Raw genomic sequence first — 18538 nt, 5'->3', positions numbered from 1 at the left:
CCATCTCAGCTCCTCCTTCAAGAAGAGACCAACCAAACCGAGAAGATTGCCAGAGATCACACACACGAGAGCCCCCCACCCAGCTCCTGGAGTTAGCGGTACCTAATAACTGTTTTCTCCACCTACTATAATGAGAGCCCACGAGAGCATGAGCCATCCTCCCCAGGCTGCCCTGCCCTCCGCCACTTGTTATAGTTCCAGGGTCCCCGCTGACCCACCCAGGGGCACGAACTGTGGCTGGGAGTCACTGGAGATGCTGGCCCTCCCAGGGGACTGGCAGCCCGGGCCCCCCGTGGCCTCCCCTCAGGTTCCACGGAGCACGGGGTGCTGGAGATGCAGCCTGGCTGGACTCGCTCTGTAAGGGCCTCTGCTCTCCAGGGCTGGCCTTGCCAGCGTCGTACCTCCCACGGACGGCCCCCTGCTGAAGTCCTGGACTGTGGCGGGCCCCTTGCCTTGTGGGGAAAGCCCCTCCTTTCACAGTTCTCTGCTGAATCCCTCTGATCCCCTCTTAGGAAGTCATAAAGCCCTCTTTGATCAAGTGCCAGAAATTAATCTGCATGGAATTCCTGCCTTTTCGACCTGGATAAAGCAGACCTGTGGCTGGGCCTGTGCAAGGACCAAGGCCACCTTCTGCCTGTCCTTGTCCTGCTTCCCCATTTTACCTTTCTTCTCAGGGGCAGGACAGCTGACCCTCACAACCATCCCAGGCAGAGAAGAACTGGACCCAGGGCGCCTGCCTGGAAGCTCAGCAATGGCTGCTGTGAACAAGCCCCAAAGAGGCACAGGCCAGAGCCAAGGGTACTGGGTGTGGATTCCCAGCGACACACGATCTCCGCAGATCTAGGAGGTCACCAAGCAGGGGGGTGGGAAGCTTTCACTCCATCTGTCAACTCAGGCGGACCAGCAGGGGCTATGTTGAGAACAGTTCTGCCTCAGGGGGAAGAGAGTGCAGTGATTGATTAGTGATGCCTGTCACGGGCTCACTGGGGGCTGGTGGTACGTGTGCTGTGCATGTGCCTCCCTTCTTCTAGAGCCCTGTCTTCTAGGATCCGTCTACACAAAGGGAAACAGAGGCCTTGATCATTAAAGAAGAATAAGAATAATTAACATTGATCCAGTACTTACTCACGTGGCAAATGCCCTTCTAAGTTCTTTATGACTATCAACCCATTTAATCATCAGAAGAACCTAATGAGTTTGGTCTGATTATGAACCTTACTTTATTTAGGAGGAATACGAGGTCCAGAGAGGAAAGCAGCTAGTCCAAGGTCACACAGCCAGCGGATGGTGGAGCCAGGATTTGAACCCAGGCAGTCTGGCCCAGAGGCATTTTTACCTCAGGCATTACAGAAATTATTCTTTGGGGAGCAAACTGGTAATGTGTCGTAAGAGTCACAAAAAAACACGGCTAATCTGCTCAGTAGCCATTGTTCTAGAAACCTGCTCCAAAAAGTAATTCAAAAGAAGTAAAAGCTTGGGTATAGGGGATAGTCATGCCTTATCTGTAATCGAGAAAAAGGGGAAGCGCCCAAATGCCTGACGGCAGCAGGTCCTTTGATAAATTATGCCACAGCCTCTTCACCGATGTCTTGTGGCCACTGAGAGGCTCTCCATGAAGGCCTGGACACACGGTGAAATGTTTAAACTGCAACGTTACGCAGACGCCAGCAGGACCTTCCGCACACCTGGCCACAGCTGCCAAAACATCCGTGCAAAGGTGGACGAAGCCTGGAAGGGCACTCGCAGAATGACGTCGGTCACTGGGTGGGACTGGCAGGAGCGGAGTGGTTGTTGCCCTTGATGTGGTATAAAGGTGTTTTCCCGACTGACTGTTGTAAAAAGGCAGAGAAAGAGGGCGGAGAGAAACGGTAGGGGAGCAGTGGGGGGGGGGGGTCGAGGCCGTCGTGGAAGTGGCAGAAGGGTAAAACACGGGTCATCATCTTTCCTCCAGACAAAGGGACACCCCGGCCAGAGCGGGCAAGCCCAGCCAGGGGCCACACAGGAGGGCGATGGCGCTGTATGGAGGGGAGGTAGGGGCGAGGCTAGGCCCGGGCACACAGAGCCTTGAGGTTGGAATCTGGGGACACAGGGGATCCAGTGTGTTGGGGGCAGATGTGGAAGCAGGGTTGGTCTTGAGCTTGACCTTGGGGGCCGGGAGCCAGGTGGCCTGACTGTGTGCTGTGTGACATGCAGGATGAGGCAGGGCGATCAGCCCTCACCCAGGAGAAGCCAGGGATTGCCAAGTCAGAGGTTAATTCACATAATCCTCGCAGTGACGTCCATGGGACCGAGAGAAATAGAAAGCTCTCATGAAAAGCCTCAGAAACAAAAGCACCAAGGCCCCCCACGCAAGTCACGAGGACAGAAAGGAACTGAGGGACAGTCAGGGAGCACTAGCGCACAGGTGTGAGGAACTGGTGTGTGTGCGTGCGTGTGTTTGCGTATGTGTGGACACACCCGTGTGCAGTTGGAAGCCACGTTCCCAGGGGTTAAGATCCCAGGTCCTGGTATTGGTCAAACTGGTGTTCAAGGCCGGGCCCCGCCATTTAATAGCTGTGTGGCCTTGAGCGAGTGATTTAGCCTCTCAGCCTCAGTCTCCATGTCTGTGAAATGGGGAAATAGGCCGAGGCCCCTCCACAGGGTTGTGAGGACTCAACAGGGTGACGAAGCACGGAGCTGGCACCTGCTCAGCACAGGCGTGAGCACCCTCATGGGTGGCGACGGGCCTCTGCTGCTCTGGGCTAAGGGAGGGCTGGAGGAAGACTTGGAACACTGGTGTGTGGGGACAGGCACTTGGCGGGGATTTGCAGTGGGGGCTACACCTGCAGGACTGGAAGTGGCTCTTCTCCCGTGCCCAAGAGGGCAGCGGGGGACGGGCCCAGGAGGAAGGTCAGATTTGGGGGTGATGCACCCCCAGGAGGGTCCCACGCTTCCCCCAGGACCTCCCCTCTGGGGAGGGGCATCAGCTCAAGGGCCTTTTGTCCCTCTGACCTGGCTCCTTGGGAATCTTGGCACCAGCTGGGGCCTTTCTTTTTGGGGGGGAATAGGGTGATGGGTCCAGCCTTCCCAAGGGGATAGCCCACTGGGAGGGAGAACCCAGGCTTCTGCCCCCACGGTCCTCACCTCTGAGTCTCTGGTTCTTTACCTGGGCACTGGGGACCCTCACAGGGGCTCTGAGCACAGGACGGGCTCACCCATGTCAGGCTCAGCCCAGGGCCTGATGTGGAAGCTCGATGTGACATGGTTAGGAGCCGGCTGTCCCTGGCGATGTCCTTTGTCCCCTTAAGGCTCACAGCCCCCTCATCTAGACATGGGGTAGTGAAGACCTTGCAGAACCCTTATGAGGATTGCGGGAACAACTGTGCATAGTGCCAGGCAGAGTGGCGCCAAAAACTGGGAGAGACACACCTACAGCGCACGCCAGGCAGGGCAGGGCCCTGCTGAGGACAGATGTCCCAGCCATCCTCGGTTCTCACGGCCGCACCGCGTGGGGGGCCCTGAGGGACTGGGCTGCCCACTCCCACCCACCGACACACTGGGAGACACGGCGATGGGGTGCACATGAGGATGCTGCCAGGCTCCCCTCCAAGGGCTTCTGAAATGACAGAGCGTCCCCTCCCCACAGCGACCCAGGCAGCGAGGTGCTGGTGTCACCCCATCTCACAGACGAGAGGACCAAGGCCCAGATACACACACTCTACACCCAGTGCACTCGTAACACGGCCACCCCTCACACCCAACACACACACACGAACCCCACAATCTCTTCCACCCTCCTACTCTGTAAAGAGAGGGACAGAGCTGCGGCCGCCCCAGGGGCTCAGGAGACGGTGCGAAGAACAGGCCACAGCCAGGGCAGACGGCCGGAGAGGACACGGACCCGAGGCGGCATCTTCCCGAGCCAGGTGAGTCCCCGGCCTGGCAGCCTTGGGCAGGACGCCGGCCAGCTTCTCGTCTCACACGGCCAGCTCGGTCCCTGGGGCTCTCCTCAGTGACCCAGCCTCCCTCCCCTGGGAGAAAACCTGCTTGGTTTTTCAGACTTCTGTGCAACGGCCCAAGGAAGCCCTCTCAGGAAGTAGAAAGGCTGTTTTTCAGAGGTGGAGGCGCCCGAAGCGCTGGCTATGCAAAGAAGGGGCATCTTGCCTCTTGGGGCTCCTGTGCAGGCCTGGCGTGTGTCTCTTCACCACTGGGTACCCTGTCGTCCAAGGCCGGTCCACCTGACAGGCCTGTCCCTCACAGCTATGTGCAGCCGGGCCTCTCACCTCGAACCTAGAAACAGGCCAGTCTTCTCACAGCTCTGTAAACACACACTGTGCCCTAACAGCCTGGGACATACAGACAGGCCTGTCCCTCACGGCCTTGCATGCATGGATAGGCTTGTCCCCTCGTGGCCTTCACATATAGACAGGCCTGTCCCCTCAGGGCCTTGCACACATGGATAGGCCTGTCCCCTCAGGGCCTTATACATAGACAGGCCTGTCCCCTCATGGCCTTGCACACATGGACAGGCCTGTCCCCTCATGGCCTTGCACACACGGACAGGCCTGTCCCTTCAGGGCCTTGCACACATGGACAGGCCCGTCCCCTCACAGCCTTGCACACACGGACAGGCCTGTCCCCTCACGCCCTTGCGTGCATGGATAGGCTTGTCCCCTCGTGGCCTTGCACACACGGATAGGCCTGTCCCCTCAGGGCCTTACACATATAGACAGGCCTGTCCCCTCAGGACCTTACACATAGACAGGCCTGTCCCCTCACGGCCTTGCACACATGGACAGGCCTGTCCCCTCAGGGCCTTGCACACGGAGAGGCCTGTCTCCTCATGGCCTTGCACACACGGACAGGCCTGTCCCCTCATGGCCTTGCACACACAGAGAGGCCTCTCCCCTCAGGGCCTTGCACATACAGACAGGCCTGTCTCCACAGGACCTGGCCTCCAAGGTGCATCTCTGAGTCAGAAATGAGACCTCATTAACTCAGCACAACTGTTTATGCTTCCAGACCCTCAGGAATTGGCCTCCTGGGCCAAACCACCTAAACCACACAGGCTGGCCTCCCCAGGGAGCCCTCAGGACAACGTGCTCTGCTCCAGCAGATCCTGGGAGGGCCGGAGCTGCCATCCCATCGCCCAGAGTAACCCCATCCCACCCTCCTTCCTGGGGCAGGAGGTGCCCGTTGTCCTCCTGTGGTGCTCCTGGCCTCTGGATCTCCCTGACCAGCGCTGGCCAAGAGGAAGAGCAGAGCTGCTTGCAGAGGGAGGCAGGGAAAGGGGTCCCGGGGGCTGTGATGTTGTAGGTCAAACCCTGCTCTCCCTCTGGGTGGTCTTAGGACCTTGGGCAAGCGACTCAAATTTCCTCACCTGCAAACCTCAGCAACAACAGACTCCTCAGTGACATGAGGTGATGCTCAAAACAGTGCCCAGCGCCGAGGAAACTCCCCAGCTGGACCGTGATGGCTGCGAGTGCACTGAAATTCAGAGCCAGGGCCATTAAAAGGACGAGATCACCAGGGTGGAACAGAGGTCGGCAAGAATATCATAGAGTTATTTTATTTATACTCTGCCTTGTTCCACAACACAATCTGAGGTAGATTCTACAGCAAGTGTTTCTCAACCTTTTTTTTTTTTTCTTATCATTCCCGCTGAGGAGCGTTTTTAGGCATTGTTCCGCCATTTGCCCTCGTCCCTTTGAAATCAAATACTAAAGAATAAGATTTCGTTGGGTTGGGTTGAACTTTCGAGAGACACACACTACTGTAACAACTTAAGTTTTTTAAGCCCCAAAGAACCAATTTTGGCTCCACTGGGGGCGATACTGCCGCTGATGAGAACGCCCTAGAGACACGAGCATAACTCGATAAAAACTAAAGCAACAGGAACACAGTATTTAAGAGGCAATGTTCTTTACAAATAGATCGCTTTATGTGCACTCCCGCTACAACAGACAAACATACGGTGGTAGGGGATAAAACGACAAAACCAACATTTGGAAAACTTAAAAATTCAAGCTGAGGTTGTATGATTTCTGAAGTCCTTAATTTTGATGTTCTGCTGACTTTTTTCAGCTAAAGAAATGAAAAAAAAGAAAACGAAAAACCCAAAAGGACTGGTTGTAAATACAGAGGAGAGAGTGGCTGTGTCAGAACCAGCAGAGGATCACACCTTGAGTGGGCTGAAGGGTCCAAAGCTCAGAATCAGGCACAGCTGGATAGGAGGCAGGGCGGACACACAGATCTGTCCTGAAATCTGCTGTGTGACTACGGGCAAGTCACTAGATCTCTCTGAGTCTTGGCTCCCTCAGTTGTTGAATGACAACAAACAGAAAGGCGCCTAGCCATGCCTGGCACCTTGTAAGTAGTCAGTAGTCGCATCTGAATTCATAAACGCTGGTTAGAATCTATACAGACCACAAGATGAGCAAGCTATAGAACCAGGATTTGAATCCAGGTCTCTTGGCTCATTTCGCTAGCCGCAGGTGCCCCCCAAACATCGTAGGTTTCTTTGCCATTTTAAAAGGAAGGATGGCATGCCTCAGGTCTCATCAAAACTGGGCAGCAAAGAGCCACAGGAAGGCAATCAAGTAGCTGACATTGAGATACCACTGCCACCTGGTGGCAGCATACCTGAATTAACGGGGGGGGGGCAATCGTCAAAGGGGACAAACCACCAGTGCTTGCACACGTCTAAGACCTGGGTGAACTTATACAGTGAGGTCAAAGGTCACCATTCCTCACCAGGCAAAAGAGCCAGCACATTGCCAGGCACTTGCCGGTTCCTTGACACCCTGACTTGGATTTCCGGATGCTTTCTTCTTTTTAACTTAACTGATTAACAACCATAAACAAACGGAACCCCACAAAAACTGAGTGCAGACCTCCAGGTCTTCATGAGAACTGCCGGGAACCCGGCGATCCCCACTTCTGTACTCGCCCCATCAGCCGTCCGAGCCCCACACATAATCCCTGACGTTTGAATTCGCACGTTTCAAGCTAGTCACTTTGAAATCATCTTTCTAGCCAGTCACGGTCTCCCGAAATTCGGCTTCCCGTGCCCGCCATCTTAGTCATCCCTGGTGGCTGCATGACAGTCACAGATTTCCCCAGCACTGCCTTTCGGGTATGCCCGTAGGTCGCTGCTGGGGGAGACGTCGGCCAGGGCAAGGCGGGAGGCAGAGCTCTGTGGAGACCCTCTAAACACAGCCTCTCTCGACACTGATCTTGGCTGTCTCTTCAGTGAGGCGTTTCCCCAGCCCCCGAGGCGGGCAGCACGTCTCCCAGTACTTTCTGTCCCCTCCTGAACTGAGGAACAAGCAAGGCAATCGCTTACTGAGGAGGGCCGTGGGAAAACGCGCATGGAGAACGGGGGGACTCGAAGCGGCCGTTGTCTGTGCAGTGAAAGGGTCCCTCCTGAAGGCAGCCCCCTGACCATCACCCGTCATCCTCCCTCCTGCTCGACTGCTCTGGCATTTAACTCCCAGACGGCCCCCAGCAGGTCCTGACGTATGCCCTGCCTGTCCTGGGACATCCCCGGCCACAGAGAGCCAGGCCTTAGGGACGTCCTCCCTGCAGAAATGGAGCTCTCAGCAGCACCTGCTGAGTGTGAGCAGGCACGTGCCGCCTTGCCTTCTCAGCTGCCCCAATGCCTTCCGCCTACATTCAGAAACCACCGGGTATGGGAAAGACCTGGACTCAAACCCTGCCTCAGGCCCTTCCTCGCTACAGGAGGTGGGCTCCACTCTGAGCCTCGCCGTTCCCATGTATAAAATGGGAGCAATGATAATGATCAACCTTACAAGGCCGTGGTGGGGTGAGATGGACATGAGGAGCCTAACCTCATGGTCCTGACACACAGGAGGTGCTCAATAAATGCTAGTCGTTTCCCTTCTTGGCCCTAACTTGGAGACTCACGGTCAGCCTCTGAGACTGCCACCCAGGCACAAATAGGACCTACAGCTGTCAGGGGAAAGGAGAGAGGTGGCCCTCTTTGGGACCAAGAATGCAATTTTCCAGGGTTGTGTTTCCATCCTCTGCCTGGCTGTGACGAGGGCCCCTCCAGAGGCACGAGAGGAATCTGGAATGCTCCCTTGGTCATCCCCACATGGCACATGGCCCTAAACCCTGCAGGGGGCCAGCGCTCATCCTCTGAGCTCTCCAGCTTACTGTAAAGATGACAGCCCAGGACACGGATGGGTCATTGCAGCCATACTCAGCTGGCTCTGCGAGGCCCAGGCCTGTCACGGCTTGTTCTCAACTAAAAGATCAGAAGGTGGAGAGACAGGGAGGTGAGACGCCAGAGGAAGCTGACTGCACGGTCCACACCCCGGGCCTGAGCCACGGAGCAGAACATGGACTCCTGTGGGGGCTGGGATGACCCTTCTCAGCAGATTTGGCCCCTGTGTCTTGAAAGTGACCAGTAGAAGGCTAATTCCCCTTTGTGCTAAAAGGCTCTGGACCATCCTAGGCAGAACCAGACCTGGGAAATCAGGCTAAAGAACCAGGTAACAGAAAGGAAGTGAAGACTATGGAAATACAGTTGGGTTTTTGAATCTGGTAAATTTACCTTCGGCACAACCCTCAGAAGTTACTTTCAACCCAGCATCCCGGGCCCCTGAAGCTCTGCCACCCCCCAGCCCCTCAGGTGTGGCCCTGATCTGAGAACAAGAAGCTCCATGATCCTTCTGGAAGCAGACACGATGCCATGAGGCCCATGAGCAATGTCAACGGCCGACAGGGCAGGGATGCCGTCTCGGCGTTATGGGGAGAAAGGCACCACATGTCACACGTGAAGGGGAGAGGCTGGTCTGTGATGGAGCAAAGCTCCTCGGCTGGGCCTCTGGAAGGCAAGAGATTCCACCTTCACGCCTCTGGGTGACCGCCCAGCTTTGGCCAGCATGCACCAGCTGCCCAAGACAGAGGTGGCTGCCCCAAACGAGCGACCGAGGCAGGACTTACCTTCCACTGCAGGGAATGGAACCACTGGTCTCGCAGGTAGCTGTTGGCAGCCTGTAACGACAAGAACAGGACAGCGAGGTCCGGTCACCAGCCTGCAGCATGTCAGAACATTCCACCGGCCAGCACGCGAGCCCCAGCCTGCTCTGACCAACAGTGTCTGCTCTGTGACCCTCACGAGATTTCTGAGGGGTTCACCACGCTGAACCCTTTGGGTGCAAAATTGAAACAGAAGTGGTAACCAGGGGGACTTTTCTGAAATCGGTCACTGCTGCCACTGTGGGCTTATTTTGCTGGGAATGAGTGACTTCAGACGCTGGTGGCTGGAAGAGCTTAACTACACATATCTCGACTTACATAGGATCATGGGAGCAGCCGGGATGAATGGGGAATCGGCAGGGTGGTGCGATGCTGATGGTGGGAGCTGGCTGGCGGCCTCCTCTGTACCAAGCACTGCTCCAGGCACCTGGCGCTTGTTCCCCACATACTCTTCTCATCGTCCTCACAACAGCCCTCAGAGGTGGGTAACACTATGCCATCCCATAGAGGGAAAAACTGAGATGCCAGGGTCTCACGTCAACCAAGTGCATTCAGACCGAGGCAGCCAAGCCTGTGGGTTTAACCACGGCTCCTCCTGCCAACTGCAGACGGTCGTGGGAGAAAGCACTGGCCTTGAACTCAGGCACATCCTGAACTCAAGCAAAACCTTCCTTGGTCCACAGCACCCGAGCTCAGAGACCTAGGCAGCCTCTCATCTGTAGAATGGGGACAATAACCTCGATCTTGCAGGGATGTTGTGAGGTTGAGGAATGAATCCCGTAAAGCATCTAGAACCGTGTTTGGCACACAGTAGGTGGTCAAACAAAAAGGCAGCTGAGGTCATTATGACTGTCACCATCACCATCATCAATTCCTCTCACACGAACTGTGGCCCAAGGAAGGCCCTGTCGACTCTGAGGCACATCACTGCTGCTTCCACTGCCAGTTCTGGCAGATTTGCTGGCGGCAACAGCAATATTTACAGCATGTTTAATGCGTGCCAGGTGCAGCGCTAAGCCCTCGGTGTGGACTGGTGCATTCAGTCCTTGCAACTCTGCCCTGGGAAGTTGGTACTGTCAGCATCGTCATCCCTATGGTACAGATGAGGAAACTGAGGCTCGGGAGGTTAAAAACTTTCCCACAGGCTCCCAGACAGCAGGGTGGACTCATGCTGTAAACCACAATGTGCCAAGTCGTCGCCAACCACCCGCAAGGGCAGAAGTGAAGTGTCCGTTCCCGCCTGAGCCCACAACCCTCTGCTCCGGTGACCTGACCCCGAAGGTGGAGAGACCCTCACAAAGGCCAGAGCTCTCGCCAAGCAGGAACGTCCACTTTCTGCCCCCAACCCACACGAACACACACGCACACGCAGACACAAGCGTGTACAACTGTGGGTCACCCTCATTCAAAGAGATCTGGATTACCAGCCCCACGTCCCCACCCAAATCACTGAGGACACATCAGCCGCTCTCCCAGTGCAGAGTCTGGAGATATCTCTAGGCTCGAACCGATGAAGCGGTTCAGTGGCCAGTGCAGCAGGGAATCGGGCTCCCGTGAGCGAGCTCAGAGACTCCTTCCAAGCCCTGAGCAGACTCACACCAGCACCTGGAGGAGAGGGGAGTTTGCGTTTCTGCCCTAGATGGGGAGAGGGCTAGGGGACCCCCCCCCGTGATGCAGGGACATCTGCAGTGGCTGAGTCTCCAATAGACCTGGGTTCACGTCCTGGTTCTGTTGTGGCCTAGCAGTGTGACCTGGAGCAAGTCCCTTGAGGACCCAAAGCCTAGGACACCTCACTGGGGAGGTGGACGCTGAAGGGGTGTCTGCCATGGGGGCCAGCAACACCCCGGAGGGTCCGTGGCTGGGTTGCCTCCCGTCAGTGCTGACGTAGCTCTGTGGTCTCACGACAGTTCTCTTCTTCAGGTGGAGAAAATACATCCCACGCTCAGGAGAACAGTGCGAAGATCCCAAACAATGAGACAACTCATGTAAATGCTTCCTTAGCGCAGTGCCTGGCACCTGCAGACGCACTGCAGATAGCAGGGAGCACAGCGGCAGCCACGGCCAGTGGTGTGCTGATCAAGGTGTAACAACAGGCTCTCTGGGATAAAGGAGCCCCGATCACAGCGTGTGCCCACACCCGTGCCGTCAAAGATCCCACCCTAGCTGATTCTGTGCTATGAGGGGGATGTCCCTAGGCCAGAGTCGGGAAGAGATGCACACGATTGCTTCCCAGGAGCCAGTACAAGCCAGTATGAGCTGGTTCCACATGCTCCTGGTCCACAATCATTTCTATGCTTTTTTGTTTTGGTGAGAAAGATTGGCCCTGAGCTAACATCTATTGCCAATCTTCTTCTTTTTGCTTGAGGAAGATTGTCTCTGAGCTAACATCTGTGCCAATCTTCCTCGATTTTGTATGTGGGATGCCACCATAGCATGGCTTGATGAGTGGTGGGTAGGTCCGTGCCCAGGATCTGAACCTGTGACCCCTGGGCTGCTGAAGCGGAGCACACAAACTTAACCATTATGCCACCAGGCTGGTCCCTACTTCTATGCTTTTTATTTAACACACCAAGGTGGCCAGAGAGAGGGGCAGGTGTGGCAGGCTGAATAAGGGACCCCCAAAGATTGTCTACATCCTAATCCCCTGTGAATACGTTATCTTAGGTGGCAAAGGGGCTTTGCAGACGTGATGAAGTTAAGGATCTTGAGATGGGGAGGTCATCCTGTATGATGTGGGTGAGCCAATGTTATCACAGGGTCCTTATAAGAGGGAGGCAGGAGTCAGAGAGTCGAGACAGAAGTAGGGGCTGCAGTGATGTGGCTGCAGGCCAAGGAATGCAGGTGCCTCTAGAAGCTGGAAAAGGCAAGGAAACGGATTCTCGCCTGGTGCCTCCAGGAGGAACCAGCCCTGCCTGCCAACACCTTGATTTCAGCCCAGTGGGACCCATGTCAGACTTCTGGCCTCCAGAACTGTAAGACAATAAATTTGTGCTGTTTTTTTTTAAGATTTTATTTTTTTCCTTTTTTCCCCCAAAGCCCCCCAGTACATAGTTGTATATTCTTCGTTGTGGGTCCTTCTAGTTGTGGCACGTGGGACACTGCCTCAGCGTGGTTTGATGAGCAGTGCCATGTCCGCGCCCAGGATCCGAACCAACGAAACACTGGGCCGCCTGCAGCGGAGCACGCGAACTTAACCACTCAGCCATGGGGCCAGCCCCAATTTGTGCTGTTTTTAATGCTAAATTTGTGGTCATTTGTCAAAGCAGTAGTAGGAAATGAACAGGTATGCCAGGCTGGTTGAAGGGGTCACTCCATTGGTTCTGAGGGTCCACAGTGGGCATGGTCAGTGCCCATAAGGTGCCACTGCCTGGACCAAATGCCCATGTGAAGACAAAGAGGAAGAGAGAGGAGAGAGAAGAGGACAGGGAGGTGGAGAAGGAGATCCACGTCCTTCCCTCTTCTGCACCCACCGGCTCCACCATGCTGCCCTGCCAGTACGTGCCCGTGTGCGACCCCACTGCATCCCCAGGGCCTGGGGCATCAAGGAACAGAGGGAGACCTGCTGAATGAGGTAATGAAGAAATGCATGAATGAGGGGGCTGAGAGCTCCTTGAGGGCAGGGTTTTATTTCTGAGTCCCTGGCAACGATTAGGAGGGCCAGGTGCTGTCAGACACGGGCAACAATGAGCACACAAACCATGAAAGAAACCAGAAGTGCTGGGGGGGTGATCAGCGGCAGATGGTGACGCCCCCCCTTCCTTGGCAGCCAAATCCAACATAGACGTGCCTCCCCACGCCCATGCCCAGCCCCTCCCATGATGAGGGGCCGCCCCAACGTGTGGGCCCCCGTTAGGGATCTTTAAGGGGGGCCCCCAGCCCTTCCCTTGGCTGTATGTGAGCAGGTGATCCAGGCTGGGTCAACCAGAGGCTCTTGTCTAGGACTCTGGGTCTTGAGCAAAGCGATGCCAAGATGAGGAGGGTGAGAACTCATTATGAGGCAGGGCTGTGTGTTCCTGTAAAGATGGTGACTGGGCTGGGACATGGTCCCCCCGCCTGCCTCAGCTCCAGGCCACTTTCTAAGCCTGCTCTCCAGGCTCCCGTCAGTCCTAGCATCTCCCTTTCCTGCTTGAGATAGCCTGAGTCCATTTCGGCTGCTTGTGTCCAGAGTCCTGATAGACGAGCACATCCTCGCTGGACCCTTGGTCCTTCTCAAAAATGGATGCTCCGAGGCATTTTTCCCTGCCGTTGTTTTTCAGAAGGTGCCAGCCAGCTCCCAGAGCCTCGGCCTCTCCTGGTTACACCACGAGCCCTCCTGGCATCCCCTGGTCCCAGAGCTCATACACCGGGTGGTTCCGGCCCTGCCCAGACTTGGTCAGTTTGCCAGCTCGCTGCTGAGCAGGGACAGCTAACAGACTTCCTTTCCCGCCCCCGTGCCTGGTCTGGCCTGGCCCCCAGGTCTCGTCGTCTAGAAGGGGAGGAGGGTTTCCTCAGTGACACCAACCACCATCTTACCTGCCTTTGTCATCTCCCCTCTTCAGCCAAACCTTTCAGGCAGAACAGCCTGAGTTTTCCAAGACTTCCTTCACGTGGGAGAGTACGGACCCCCTTCCCCGGCCACACCCAGCTTCCTGGCCATTTCCTTCGTCCCTGAGAGTGTCTCAACCCCAGGAGGTCTGTGTGGTGTTCTGGAAAGATGGCAGGTTTGGGTTCAGTGGAGCAGTCTGTGGACCTCAGCTGCAAACAGCCATGTGACTTTGGACTTCCCAGGCCATAACGGGCTCAGGACGCCCGCCTCTCTGCGTGGGGATTAACTGAGACCCTGAAGGTCAACAGCAGCAGCCCGACGTCACTTACCAGGCACCGTGCAAAATGCCTTACACGCATCGCTGTGAGGTGAGGACGTGCACATTCCCATCTCACAGATGAGGAGACTGAGGCTCAGAGCAGGCAGCAGGGCCCAGCTGCCCACCCAGGCATCTGATCCAGCCCCTGACCACACCATTGCCCCTCGGGCACATGCTCACTCTTCCCTGCTTTTTAAACCCCTTGCCTTCCCCAGGGCCTCGGCCAGGCCCACCTTCCCTCCTCGACTTCCCTGTACTTCTTGCGGCCCCTCTTAGACCCCTGACCCCAGGTCACAGGACTGAGAGAGGAGGCAGGATCCAGGAGGATTAACAGACACCTTCCCAGTGTGGTTGGCATTAAAAAGTCTGCTGAGTGAATTAATGAAACGCAAGGCAAAGCGCGGAGACGCGGGCCCAGGAACAGTCTTGCTGCCCAGCTCTCCAGAACCTCGTTCCTGGGGAGGCAGAGAGGGTGAAGGTCTCTCCCACTCCACCTGCCAGGCTCACCACTCCCCAGCACACCTGGGAGGACAGGGGTGCAGAGGGGCTGGCTGCACAGCGGAGGAAGGCGGGCTCGTCCATCACAACAAAGGAGGCCCTTTGAATCACAGGCTCACGGGGGTGTGAAGAATCACCCAGCCCAGGGGTGCTCGGTCTTGGGCGGTTTATGGGAACCTGAAACAAACTATAGATTCACACTCAAGTAATGTACATGCTGTGTATATACCACACACACACAATTGTGCGGGCAGATCTGAATACACTCTGGACCACAGAGGAAGGTCCCAACTCCAGCCCAACCTTTCCTCTCCTGCCATGCTTCTGACGAGGACTCTAAGGCCCAGATTTGCTGTGGTCTCATCAGTGTCCTTCCCCAGTGTTGCCAGCTCTCCTTCTGGCACGTGGTGGGTACACATAGCCATTCGTTGCTTTGGCCGATGAAATGTGAGCTGACGTGATCTGCGTCGCTTCCGCTGGAAGCCTTTAAGAACCAATGCACCTTCAGCAGGCTCCCTTCCCCATGCCCTGGTAGCCAGAAACGTTCCAGTCGGTGCACACTCCACTGGCTCCCAGCTGACCCAGGATGGACAGGCAGCATGAGTGAGAAATAATCCTATGCTGTTTTAAGCCACTTAGAATTCGGGGCTGCTTGTCACAGTAGCATAACCCAGCACAACCTGGCTCGCCTAGTTTTTCCTGTGGCTTTGTTCACACAGAGCGTGGATCCTGCCAGGAACACTCTGCCTCCCCGCCCTCCCTCACTGCCTGCTGAACCATCTGCCCTTCGGGTCTCACCCGAAATGCCAAGTCTCCAGAAGGCCTGCCTTAGTGGTCCCTTCCCCCTCACCATCCCTGACCACATCAGGTGATGATACCTCCTCTAACAGATCACACTGTCCTGTAATCACTTGTTTCTTTGTTCTTCTTCCTCTCCAGGCTGTGGACTCTGTGAGGTCAGGGGCCACATCTGACTTATTCACTACTATGCCCATGAAACCTGGGGAGATGTTTGTTAAATGAAAGACTGGTTGACTTGTGGAATGAATGAATGAATGAATGAATGATTGGATGGATATGTGGATGGATGGATAAATGCATGGGTGGGTGGATGGCTGGCTGGCTGGAAAGATAGATTAATGGATAGATGGATGAATGGATGGATGGATGGATGGACAGATGGATGGGTGGATGAATGGACAGACAGATGGATAAATGGATGGGTTGGTGGATGGATGGATGGATGGATGGACAGACAGATGGATAAATGGATGGGTGGGTGGAAAGATGGATGGATGGATGGGTGGATAGATGGGTACGCAGACAGATGGATAAATGGATGGGTGGGTGGAGAGATGGATGGATGGACAGACAGATGGATAAATGGATGGGTTGGTGGACAGATGGATGGATGGATGGATGGATGGTTGGACAGACAGATGGATAAATGGATGGGTGGGTGGAGAGATGGATGGGTGGACAGACAGATGGATAAATGGATGGGTGGGTGGAGAGATGGATGGATGGATGGGTGGATAGATGGATAGACAGACAGATGGATAAATGGATGGGTGGGTGGAGGGATGGATGGATGGATGGATGAAGCATCACTATACTCATTCTGCTCACTGAAGAAAATTTCATGTGAAACAAAACTTCAAAAGAACTATTCAGTCTTGATACCCTCTCTTCCCCAGTTGTATTTGACTAAGGCTCTAGTAATAATCATAGCAGTCTCTTCCTGAACACCCACTATGTAATGCTAAGTATTTTACAATGCTAAGTATTTTACATGTAATATTACTTATCCTTACAACACCCAAGGAGACAGGTACTATGGGTCCAGTTCACAGATAATGAAGATGCCCAGAGAGGTTATTCCTGCTGCCCGAGGTCACATAGCGAGAACATGGTAGAACTGGGCTGGGACTCAGTCTGTCTGACTGCACTGCCTGCTCTCTCTACTGTCCACCGGGGAACATGAGAGCCATGTGTCTGAGCTCCCTTGGGCTCCAGGAATTGGGCTGGGAAATCTGAAAGCATTATGCTGATGAAGGGGAAGGAGGAAGGACTTGGCATGTGTCCCAGTCACCAGGAGGCCCCACCCCGCAGACAAGAGGGTGGGCCAGAACTTTCCTCCCAAAGAGGGGGAGGCAGCTGGTGGGGCAGCCTCCGCCTCCTCACGGCCGCTTCCCCTCTTGCTGATGGAGTTGGAGAGGTTTTAACACGGCTGGGCCATAACTACTCTTTCCTTTGGCTTGTCGAGTTTTGAAAAAGGACAGAGGCCACGAGGGACATCCGGAATCCCAGTGCCGGCATCTCTAAGAGCCTTCAAGGAAAGGGAGAGTGGACTGGGCTGTCCTTGACCTGGGGGAGAGGGTGCGTTTCTGCATAGTCCCCATCCCGCTGTGCGGGCGGCCGAGGCAGGACGTCACGGGGCACAGCTCGAAGTCCTGAGGGTCACTCAGGAGACGGGCCTGGAGCATGGGAAAGAGCCCCGGGGGCCGGCGCCAACTTCTCCTAGTGATAAATCTTTCTAATACGCAGAGGGCCTCGTTCCAGGCAAATTCTGCCTAATTTCCTCTTTGAAAGTTGCCAAGTTCTCTCTCATTGTTGTATTGTCTCGAGAGGTAAGAAAAACAGCCAAGGGTGCACCCGGGTGACTCTCCCCAGAGCTCCTTCCCCGGCCGACTTCTTAGGGAAAAACAGCACGTGCTTCTCAGACCGGAAAGGTCTCTCTCCAGCTTCCAGTAAGAAGGGACCCCGCCCCGCCCCCGCCCGGCTGCCAGTGTTTGGGGTAAATAGTCGTCCGGCCTCCCGAGAGACCTTCTGGAACATCAATGAGAAGAGCGGGTCTCGGAAACCCTTCCAGAAAGAAGCAGAACCTCTCCGGGAAGGAGAGTCTCGTTGTTCTTGTTCCTCCTGAAACCTTGTTCTAGAGCAGCGGGTTCTGTCCGCTTCTCAAGGATGGGCAGAAACCCAACTGCGAGGCAGAAATCTCCAGAAGATCTGTGGCCCCATAGCCTTTAATTCCTGCCACCCCACCCCGTGGGCGGGGAGCTGCGCCCACCCAGGATGCTTTGATCGCACCGTTGAGGTACTTAGGTAGTTACCTCCTCACAATGAAACGCCAGCAGAAAGGGCATGAAGGGAGGAAAGAAGATAAATGGGTGCTTTCTGTAACCAGGGATGCTAATAGCACGGCATTAGGGAGCTCATGCTGAAAACCACAAAGCACCCAGAAGCGCATCGACTGGACCCGGGCTGGAAGGCTGGGAGCTCTGTCTGACGACCTGATGCCCCGCTGGCGGACTGCTCGGCAATCTGGGCTCTGGAGGAGGGACACTTGCCCAAGAGCGTCTCTTAACCTTCCTTGAACCCAGATAGGTCAGCTCCCAGAAGTCTGAGTGAGGCAGTGATTCCAATTCTTACAAAGCAGCTTTGTAAGGAGGTCCCTGGGAGAGGGACAGAGAGAGAAGAAGGAGGAATGGAGAGAGGAGAGACACGGAGAGAGAGTTAGGTCAAGACGCACAGAGAGGAGGGCTCAGGGTGCAGCGAGGTGCAGAGAGAGGCTTGGAGAAGGAAAGCAGAGACAGAGAAACCACAAGAGATGCAGGAAATGAAACAGAGCAAGGGAGAGAGAGGAGGGGAGGGGAGGGGAGAGAAGGGGAGGTGAAGGGAGAGATGGAGAAAAAGTGTCAGAGAGACAGAGAAATCAGACACACACACATAACAGAAAACCTGAAAGACAGACAGAGAGAGGAGGAGAGAGAGAGAGCAGGCAGGCTGGCATAGGGACGCCCGCACGTCCCTCACATCACCCCTACATGGAGAATAGCTGTGCCACCTGAAGCAGGACGGGGCCCCCTCAGGGGTGCAGGGATGCCAGAATGCTAAAGACCCCCTTTCATTCTGAGGTTATTTCCCCTGGGTGGGGGGGTGGTTCAGTGTATGGAGCATGGGTCAAAACGGAAAGTCCTAGGGTCCAGCCCCCTACAGTAGAACTTCCTGTGACAATGGAAGTGTTCACCTGCGCTGTCCAATACGGGAGGCACCAGCTGCAAGTGGCTACTGAGCATTTGAAACGCGGCTAGAGGTCTGAGGAACTGCATGCTTAATCTGATTTAATAAATTAAACTTAAATGCAAATGACCCACGGTGGCTAGTGGCTGCTGTACCGACAGCACAGTTCCAGGTGTCTTCACTCGTCG

The 18538-nt window shown here is 55.4% G+C and overlaps 1 protein-coding gene across 2 annotated transcripts in view; it reads right to left on the bottom strand.

The window, feature by feature from the left end:
- Positions 1-18538, bottom strand: part of CMIP (c-Maf inducing protein) — a 239991-nt gene that overhangs the window by 72036 nt on the left and 149417 nt on the right. For both annotated transcript variants that reach the window (XM_044761603.2, XM_070500721.1), the window contains exon 3: positions 8950-9000. In XM_044761603.2, coding sequence (XP_044617538.1) covers positions 8950-9000 — 51 coding nt within the window. The remainder of the gene's footprint in view (positions 1-8949; positions 9001-18538) is intronic.

The sequence above is a fragment of the Equus asinus genome, chromosome 28 (assembly GCF_041296235.1).
Source record: "Equus asinus isolate D_3611 breed Donkey chromosome 28, EquAss-T2T_v2, whole genome shotgun sequence".
Taxonomy (NCBI): Eukaryota; Metazoa; Chordata; class Mammalia; order Perissodactyla; family Equidae; genus Equus; species Equus asinus.
Note: the sequence above shows the minus strand (reverse complement) of the source record. Positions and strands in the feature narration are given on the sequence as shown.